General features: G+C 40.6%; 1 protein-coding gene across 1 annotated transcript; it reads right to left on the reverse strand.

The window, feature by feature from the left end:
- Positions 1 to 7,787: 7,787 nt before the first annotated feature.
- On the reverse strand, positions 7,788 to 9,436 carry fabp4a (fatty acid binding protein 4a). Its single transcript, XM_028597064.1, has 4 exons — positions 9,288 to 9,436; positions 8,790 to 8,965; positions 8,594 to 8,695; positions 7,788 to 8,025 (listed from the first exon to the last, which is right to left on the reverse strand). The coding sequence occupies exons 1-4, from the start codon at positions 9,358 to 9,360 to the stop codon at positions 7,972 to 7,974; spliced, it is 405 nt and encodes a 134-aa protein (XP_028452865.1). The 5' UTR covers positions 9,361 to 9,436; the 3' UTR covers positions 7,788 to 7,971.
- Positions 9,437 to 9,762: the final 326 nt, after the last annotated feature.

Genomic DNA, 9,762 nt, shown 5'->3' on the forward strand with positions numbered 1-9,762 from the left:
TATTTCAGTGCATAAACAAATTAGTTCCATAAACTGCAACTTCCTTAGGACAGAAAATGCATACATCGTACAGTTTCACTGATTAGATATTTGTAATAATTTAGTGTTTGAAGTTGGTTTACCCCTTCACAGAAGTTCTGTTCACGATCTTCACGCTGTGGCCATAAAATAAACCGCTCTGCATGTTACAGAGTCACTGATTTCTTCCTGAGGGTTGAGCACAAAGAATGCTTGGTGTGAACAAACTAGAGACCATATACAGTATGTTACTTCCCTATCTAGTTTAACACAGACACATATATTCAAGCAGAGACTCACAAGAATGCAAACACACACTGATTTCAAAGATCACCCCATCACCCCCACCAGATTACAGATCACATGTCCTGTCACACAGTAGTCATACGAGAAGTGGATAAGCCCAACACTGGTGATTTGAGACAGATTCAGCACAGAAAACTAACACTTCCTGACTTTTTATTGCCCAGCAAAGCATTTCTCTATCTGCTTTTGAACAGAAATGCCCAAGCATTGACACACAGACTAAAGAGCAGGCAGGTAAATATGCTTGTATATGCATAGTGCTGAGTTTTTGTTACAGTGCTCTCTGGGGGAAACCATTGTGTTGGCTCTGGTATGTATAGCCTCACTTTAAAGATTTTCACCATCCTTCCTCTGAGCTATACACTCTTAGATTTGAAAGGAACTCCGGGTGGGATGACTTGAAAAACAATTATTCTTTGTGGTGTCCTCAAAGCCCAAACTGTATTTCCTCGTGGAGAGGCCTTTAGAAGTTACATTTTGAGCTGGCTCTACACCAGTTCTACTTAGTAAGAAAAGTTTAAAAACATCCGCTTTATTAGGAATATCATTATGTTTATACATTAGAGCTATAATCTTAAAGATTTTCATTTAAATAAATGTCTGTTAAGTAACCTGCTCTGCTCTGGTAAATCTGTAACAGAAGGAGGTAAGATAATGGTGATTGAGCCTATGGCCCACTGATGAAAGTATTGCAGTATTTATATATGCTGTATTATGAACTCAGTCTGGTGTGACATCCCCCGAAACAAATCCTGTATCACAGTATTTCTCAATTGTATACACAGAAAATTGAACTATGCACACAATTCTAAAAGATTGTGAAGCTCATGTATCAATAAAAATCCATAGAAATAAAATGAGAACTATTCTATTTCTAGGCTTCAAACTGCTAAACTCGCACCACAATTCCATTATCACTCAAGTAGAAATTCAAAATTAACAAGACTGAAATCTTAAGGATTGCCACTTTAAAGGGGTGATAGAATCCAAAACCAATTCCTTGTCATAGTTGAATAACGAGTTTGGTGGGTAAATAGGACATACATAGAACCTCAAAATCCCATTGACACCTCTTTCCTCTGCAAATCTCACCTTTTGAAACTGCTGCTAAAAACGGGCAAATCTCAACGAACTCCTTATTTGGCTCTAGTCTCTACCTTTGTCACACTACAACATTTACATAGGCTACACCACTGATCTGAGATCAGGTAGTCTTCTGAATAGGTCGCGCAGGTCTCACAAATTGTATACATTGTTCATCTGCTATTTTATCACTAAATTCACTTCTGAGACTTTTTTATGCGAGAAATCAACTATGTAGAGGTCAAACATGGGCCGTTTCACAAAAGTGTATGTCTAATTGCAAATTCTGTCTGACTGTGCGTCGGAATTCAGCGATTCACCGATGCTGCCTGGATTACTGCCTCGTCGCCCAGCCTGTCTTCCTTCACAGACCTCGGCCCGCTGTGAGCTAGATGGAGCTCCGTCACGGGCCGGCAGCCCGCAGTGCTCGATACCCGCTCAAAGTCACCGTTTCTGGATTACTGGACTACCAAACGCTGCTGCCTTGACAGAGCTCCAGGGCCTGCAGCTCCCCTCTTCCTGCTAAATGGCAGGTGTGTGTGAGTGAGAGCACGGTCAGCAAGCTTGTTACGCCCGCAATCTCTTACCACAGGTTCCAGTTAATCTTATAATGGATATGTGTGTTGAGTTATTTAAACAAACGATCTGGGCAATAAACGCCTCTTGTCCGCAAGTGAGCTGTATGGAGCTCTATCAATGAGAGCTAACTTGCCTCCTTCACAAAAATGCATTAAATTGAAATCGGGAAAAATTGTTAGCTAAGCTTTGTAAGACCTTAGGAAGCTGTTATATACATGCCATGACGAAATTCAAACTGGAAATATAAGATAGTTATGCCGGCAGCTGGCCAGCTCCGCGGAGCCCCAAGCTCCGGTAGTCCAGTAACTCAGAAACAGTGACTTTTCCCTGTGTATGGAGCCCAGCAGGCTCCTGCTTTCTCATCAGACTGTGGAGCTCCTGAAGTCAAACATGTCTTACCAAATTTGCAATTAGCCATAAATGTTCGTAAAACAGCCCATATTTGAGCTTTATATAGTTGATTTCTCGCATAAAAAAGTCTCAGAAGTGAATTTAATAACGAAATAGCAGACAAACAATGTATAACATTGCAGTGTCTGAAATATGAGACCTGCGGTCTCGTCTCCAATGTATGTGTATGTGGTTCCTCAACCAATCAGCGCGCAGCTCATCTAAATATTCATGAGCATACCATATTTGGAAGAAAAGCTGTCATCCAAATAGAGACATTCCACAGGGATGCATAAGGGCCAAAAGAATGTTACATACACTATTAGGAGACCTTAAGCGAACAGTGTGAAATACCCTATATAATCATTCTATCACCCCTTTAAGAACATTTTCAACACATCAACCAACCATCTCAATCTGTCTTATTGGATATCAAGAATTAAGGCAAAGCTTTCAGGAAAGAAAAATACATATGTCTCAAACTATTTGGCTTTAGCTGAGCGTCTGACCTCTGACCTTTAAGGGAAAAAAAATGTTCTTGTCTGTTCCACTTTGTTGCGTTGGACTTTATTCCTATAGAGCAAGTATGTACTGTATGTATGTGGTGGAAAAGACTAATTGTGCCCATCAGATGCAGAACTAAGCACCAATGACTGCTGATATGTGATAAATAAAGATGTGTCGAAATATGAGCAATTGCTCATTTAAAAGTTTTGGATTGATTTGATTTAATCCAGAGCTCTACACTGCAATCTTTGATCCAAAACAGAGTCTCTTCCTGGAATCCCAGACATGTCTCTGTGAATGTTGTGGGGAGATAATAAAACGGCCAGCCTCTGTGCGACCAGACAGGGCACAGCTTGCACAACATTCAGAGACTTGTTGATGAAATCAGAGTTAGCTCTTAAGTACAACTGGATTGCGAGGATCAGTGGAAAGAAAGCTTGTTGCGTGGCAACCAGCCTCCCCTACAGTTCAATTGACATAGTTCTGCCCAGCTGTTTGGTTGCCCTTGGAGACTGATCTTGGGTCAGCATAGGTGCCATAAGTCCTGTGGAGAGGATTAAGGGTAAAACTAGTCTATATCGACGACGTTTCATTTCCGGGATCAGGTCGGATTCGGCCAGATGTCTGTCACTTTCCGCTTTCTTTGTTTTGGTGTTCTAAACTCCGGTCAATTTATGAGGACTTTAACTGCTCCTCAGATCTCTGCAGGGTAAATCCAGACAGCTAGCGACTATTTGTCGATAGTCTAGTTTTCTGTTGCACGACTAAAACAACTTTTGAACGTACACGTTCCACTAAACAAGTTCCTTCCCGAGGCTATTTTGAAGAGGCACCGTCATTGAGTCCACCCAAGACAATTGTGATTGGTTTTAAAAAATGCCAATAAACCAGAGCATTTTTTTCTCCCATCCAGGAATGTTGTGTGGACTCGTCAGACCCTCCTCCGCAGTGCTGTGGAGGAAGGTCTGGCAATGCGAGACTAAGGTAAAACTGATGTTTTTTCAATGTTGAGGCATTCACGGCAACCCTCCTACAGTCAGTAAGATGTATCTGGCTGGGGCTTGATCCCAAGGTCATCCCCACCCTCCAGCAGAAACCTAAGTGGAAAAACACAAAGAGTGGTGCGGGATCTTTGCTGTTTTTCTGCTTTTTTTGTTGAATTTCCCTGAAACCAACGTGGTTCAGACTCAACATAAAGCCCCAATGAGAAAGCTGACATCAAGTTGTTGTGAAGCTCAAGCCCAGACGTTTTTTTTTAATTAAGTAATTCTGACATATTCAGTTACAGTCTTTAGAGTCTTCTTAATTCAAACATCGCAACTAAATAACAAAGTTGTCTCATTACACAAGGAAATCTCTCACTTTTTAAAATTCTTGTCTGTCTAACAACCTCATATCTTCAGACGTGGAAAAAAAATTGTCCCTGAGTTTGTTCGTAACTTTCCTGGTTGTTCATATTTCCTGTGATCTTTGATTAAAATAGTCAAAATGATGTTCTCTGCTTTAAAGATTAGATTGTTGTGTCTGAAAAATGTACAGCCCCAAACACTATGGTCTACACATCATTCTCACTCATCGTGCCTAGGTGAGCATCTCTGAATCAAAGAATGGGTGAGGGACTGCATTTAGCAAGTTTCTCAAGCCATGGGTAATAAATCAATTAAAAGTGAATCACTCTTGACCAAAATGATAGAAAGTCTGCTCAGATTACTGGAGCACATTTTTTTTATGTTTTTGTTTTTGTTTGTTTTATTTGGATCCCCATTAGCTTCAGCATAAGCTAAAAGCTACTCTTCCTGGGGTCCTACAATCTATCATGTGACAATACAATTTACGACATCACATTACACACCATACACACGTGTAATTTGGTAGTGCAACATAAAGGAAAGTAAAATGAAATCATACGTTGCATGAGAATGAAAGCTTGTACATCATGTATCTTTAGCCCTGTTGATCTTAAACATGAAAGGTGCTGGTGTTTGACAGAGTTTAAGTGAAGGACAAGTGGAGGAAGGGTGTCAGTGCTGCAGCTCAAGTGGAGCTTTCCAGATGTTTTGCAAAGGATGTGAGGTCATTCTTCTAAAGTCAAAGACAATCTTTCTTGACACAAAACAACCCCAGTGTCAACAAGGAACCTTTGTCTATCGGGCATGTGAATACACACACACACACACACACACACACACACACACACACACACACACACACACACACACACACACACACACACACACACACACACACACACACATACGCACAACAAATTTTACGAGCGATTTACATTGTGTGAGTTATTTTCAAAGATAACTCACACTATAGTGCTCCTTCCTGAACAGTTTCCTAATTGCTCTGCAACCTTTCTGCTGATGTGAGGTTTGCCGGCAGCGGAGGAAGATCAGGACCTTTTCTCTCCAGTGGAATACCTCCCTTTCTATCCTGTTTGGCCTTCGGCTTACAGAGTATTATTTCACATGTTCGGAGGGAATCTCTGCTTCATGCTCTCTGTTAATATCTATGGTTGTATATATATATATATTTTAATACTGTCCAGCTCCTTCTTATTCAAATATTGAAGATGCATCTCATGGAAAAATGCTTAAACACCATCTCTGAGAGTTACTTGCACAAATCTTCACTTTCAATTCATTAAGAGACACCATAGACCATCAAATCAAGATGTCGGAGATAAAACAGGGAGGTGGAGATCGGCCTCATTCCCTGCAGTTATCCAAACAAAGCAGCGGAGATGCCTGCGGATCACAAGCACTGCACCTGTAAGTGAATCCATAGCAGATGTGATCTTTTCTTTCTGGCTATGAGAAAATGATCATGCTTTTAGAGTCATTTTATAGTGTGTATACAGAATACCCAGCATTTTGAACAGAATGCACACAGACAAGAGCAGATAAAAGCAGAATCTCCTTAGATGCATGTGATCATTGATGATTTGGGGTGCAAAGCATTCACAGCATGAACGCAGCAAAGGTTTATTGAATGGTCAATGAGGAAACAGTGCTAACCACGCTTTTTTTCCCTAATCGTTTTAACTACAGGTATGTATTAAAAGCAATGCCATCATAATATTCATGTTGCAACATCACATTCAAGGCTCTGCAAGATGATTTGTGGTCCAGCCAACACTAAGGATTGTCTTTCCTTACATCCAACAAAGACAAAACAGAATTCCATTATGGGATGTATGGTGAGTGTGTGGCATGTTCAGGCAAACGTTTAGGGGGGAAGCCTGTTTTCCCAAGTAAAGTGCTCACAGCACATTATACAGTAGATGGCAGCTTTAAAATATTTTGAAGACCCAGAAACCAACCAACACTCCTTTAGACTTCCTGTATGCCAGTTTGTATGTGCTAATTTCATAAAACACAACTGTGACATAGGCCTAAATAAAAATGACAAAATAAAAATATGCAAATCAATAAGTAAAACAAGAAATTAAAACAAAGAGCAATAAAAAAAATGACTGAACTCTGGAATTGCCAGAAGGGCCCCACGTGAGGATCGTAAGCTGCGAACTTGCTCATATGGGGTCAACATCTCCGCTTTGGAGCCAGCTTTGAAAGTGATCGGTAAATTCTAAATCAAACAGGGAGCCAATGAAGAGAAGCCAGGATTGGGGTGATGTAATGTTGTCTGTTAAAACCAGTGAGAAGTCTATGCTGCTGCGTTCTCAACTAGTTGGAGGCGACAGAGAGACTTTTGGTGGATGGCAGAAAGGAAGGCCTTTAATAATAACTGGACACAGCGCCTCTCTACAGGACAGGGCTACAAGATTACATAAGATATTGTACCGTTAGTGGTACAAATTCCCTAATACATTTGAGAGTAATACAATCACAAAAATGCCAATTGACACAGTGAACCTGGGGCTTTTGGGGTCACTAGGGAGCTGGGATAAGTGTTAGTGTATAAAGGAAATCGCTGTGTATTATTTCGCAGTGGGTCGGGTTAACAAATTGAGTTACCAAATGGCTCTTTAGCTGTAGAAGGGAAAGGTCTTTGAGGCATTAAAAAACATGGCCAATGACACACTAATACAACTGGTGACCTTTGTTAGCTGTCCACGGTGATAATCTCATCCACTTGGCATCTCCCCAAAAGTTCAAACACAGTGCGTCCTTGACTACTGCCGGTACCATTGTCCACACAGAAGGGAACAAGAGAGTTGGCCCACAATTCCACCTGTTTCAGCTGTTTTGGCCATTAGGTCCAATCAGTGCTATCGTCTACCCTTTCCTGTCATGGGAAAGTGGCCCTTCGGCTCTGGAACAACCCCACCCCCTCACACCCCCTCTCTCAACACAGAGAAACTCAAAAACTTGACAAGCGGCCAAAGGGAGGGGACGTCTGTGGGGACAACCCATAATGCTTTAGTTTCAACATGTACACAAAGCTGCCAGTACATGTGCAATGGGAAATGTTCGCCCTCCCAGAAAGGAAGAGGTGATACATTTCCTCACCGACCTCTCTGCATGATGCTCTCAGTACTAGTTCACATTCCTCAAGGAGTCCCTGCCAACACACATCATAGATCATCGGGATGGCTGACTTTTACTTCTTGACCTTTGAACAGGGAATATGTTTGGGTTTTTCTGCTTGTCCGCCGACCTAAATAAGGAAGCATGAAAGCCAAAGTAGCTGGAAAGAGTGATGCATGTGGAATAAATTACAATATTCACCAAGCAAGGGAATAAAACCATGAAAGTCAGGAAATCAGCTTGTCAGATTAAATGGTATGTTGCCATTAGAGCACTTTTGCACAGCATTGCTCAGCATGCCCCAATGATTGGAATGCTTCAAGAATGTCATAATTGATTTAAAATGTTACACATTTCAAATAAACAGCAGACTAACTTACCGACAATTACATTCAATTCACTCAGACGCCATTTCAACAAATTTCATTTTTATTCAAATCATCAACAATTCCAAATGAAACCAAATGTGTCATGTTGGAGAACAGATGCACATAAATGTGATTTTGGCAACACAGTGAAGATAAAGAATAGAAAGAGCAGAACACGCCTTTAGTTTGGTATTACGCCCATTGAACTGAGCCAATCATCCCCATCACGCCTCCTTTACGTACATTCTCACTGCAATCACGTCTCCCATTATGCATTTCTGTGGGAAAAGAGAGAGATCAGAGATCAGTCATTATTAAGAAGGTGAAGATACATTTCTGCATAAGTTTTGAATTTGTGAAAGATTTTGGGCTGCAGCTATCCATCAGTGTCTGTGTTTAGTGACTTTGTCCTTCTAATTTCTTAATCCTCTGTAATATAGCCTAACTGCACTCTATTCCATATAAGGAATACTTATTTTTGTCTTTATAGTATTAAATGACAGTGTGCCCCCATTACATTAGTAGCTCCTGTAGTACAATGACGTTTTAATCCATTATTTTTATCTTAAAATACACGTTTGCCTTATTCCCTTAAGTGGAGTGTGGGCGCAACAGTGGTGAGAATAACCGATCATTAACATATTACACTTGCAGACTATTATTAAAAACTTAACAAATCAAACCCTGTGAATCAAAAAAAAAAAAAATGCAAGGATGCTCATGAGTGATAAAGTACTTTACAGACAGTTGCATACATACATGAAAAAAAGGTTTAACTTTACAAAAGTGGAGTTTGGTACCAATTTACCCGGTTCCAGAAAAATTCACGAGAAACAAAATCCTTACCGCTATCAATTTCCCATCTGAGATCTCCCTCTCGATATTCGTCTCTTTGCCATCCCAGCTCTGTTTCTGCACAAGTTTGTCGTTCTCCAGAGTCACCACGGTCTGCAGGACACACAAGAGACAGACAAGCCGTTAATTCCAGCACAGAAAAGACAGATTTTTTTCTTTTTTTGTTCTGCCCTCAGACCACACTTACCATTGTCTTCCTATCGTCTGCGGTTATCTCCTCAAATGGCTCGTTGAGCTTGAATTTGATTTCGGTAGTTTTGAAGGTGCTCTGAGACTTCAGGCATACAATCCCTTGATCGTCCACGGTCACTATCAAATTGGGTTTGGTCCGATTCCCCACCTGCCGGGTCGCAAATCCCACACCTGCACAGCGGAAGGGCAAGATCATCAAAATGCATTAAATATAAGTAACGCACGTATGAGTAAAATACATAATAATAATAATAATAATAATAATAATAATATTTTGTTATCAGATATGCTAATTCAACTGGACTTTTTCAAAGCAACTCCATTATTCCCTTTAATGTTTCACATTTTAGATGGCCTAACTAACGTTAACTTACTAAAGTTAGCTAGACAAAAAGGCAACAGACGTTACGTTACAGTAACGTTAACTCCAAATTAGCAAATGACAGTCTGATAGTAATTTGTCTTCAACTAGCTAGCTTAAACCCACTCCTACCAATTGCTTTCATGTAGTCGTCAAAGTTCTCGCTGGAAATCATCTTCCACGTCCCGACAAATTTCTCAACCATTTTTGCTCTTTTCTGATGTGATATCCTCTACTACAACCAGCGGAGCGACTCTGGGTGCAACTCTCCTCCAATGTGGGAACAGACTCGTTTTTAAAGGGTCAGCCCGACGTCAAGCGACGCAGTAGCAACCAATCACAGCATGCTACGTCACATAATAGAGCGTTGATTTCCCGCCTCCAGCCTCTCTTGTTACTAGCAGGTGTAACTAAGTGGCTTTTCTCATGAAGGGGTGTTTAAAAAGTTTGTTTTCCCCCCAAAAAAAGATGAATCAATAAATGGGCTGTCACTTCTCATCATAGGACAATCTCAACATATTGTAATTTTAATCAAGGCAAACAGGTTATTTTGTTAGCATGTTGTTATGGGATATGTTGTTAGCACAACAACATATCCCATGAACTA

The sequence above is a fragment of the Perca flavescens genome, chromosome 14, assembly GCF_004354835.1.
Source record: "Perca flavescens isolate YP-PL-M2 chromosome 14, PFLA_1.0, whole genome shotgun sequence".
In the NCBI taxonomy this organism is placed as follows: domain Eukaryota; kingdom Metazoa; phylum Chordata; class Actinopteri; order Perciformes; family Percidae; genus Perca; species Perca flavescens.

What these genes read in the sequence shown, in the direction of transcription:
- fabp4a (XM_028597064.1), bottom strand. Translation starts at nt 9,360, where the DNA reads ATGGTTGAGAAATTTGTCGGGACGTGGAAGATGATTTCCAGCGAGAAC. An exon ending in CGACTACATGAAAGCAATTG is followed by an intron (nt 8,966 to 9,287) that starts GTAGGAGTGGGT and finishes TCCGCTGTGCAG; the next exon opens with GTGTGGGATTTGCGACCCGG. An exon ending in CAGATGGGAAATTGATAGCG is followed by an intron (nt 8,026 to 8,593) that starts GTAAGGATTTTG and finishes CTTTTCCCACAG; the next exon opens with AAATGCATAATGGGAGACGT.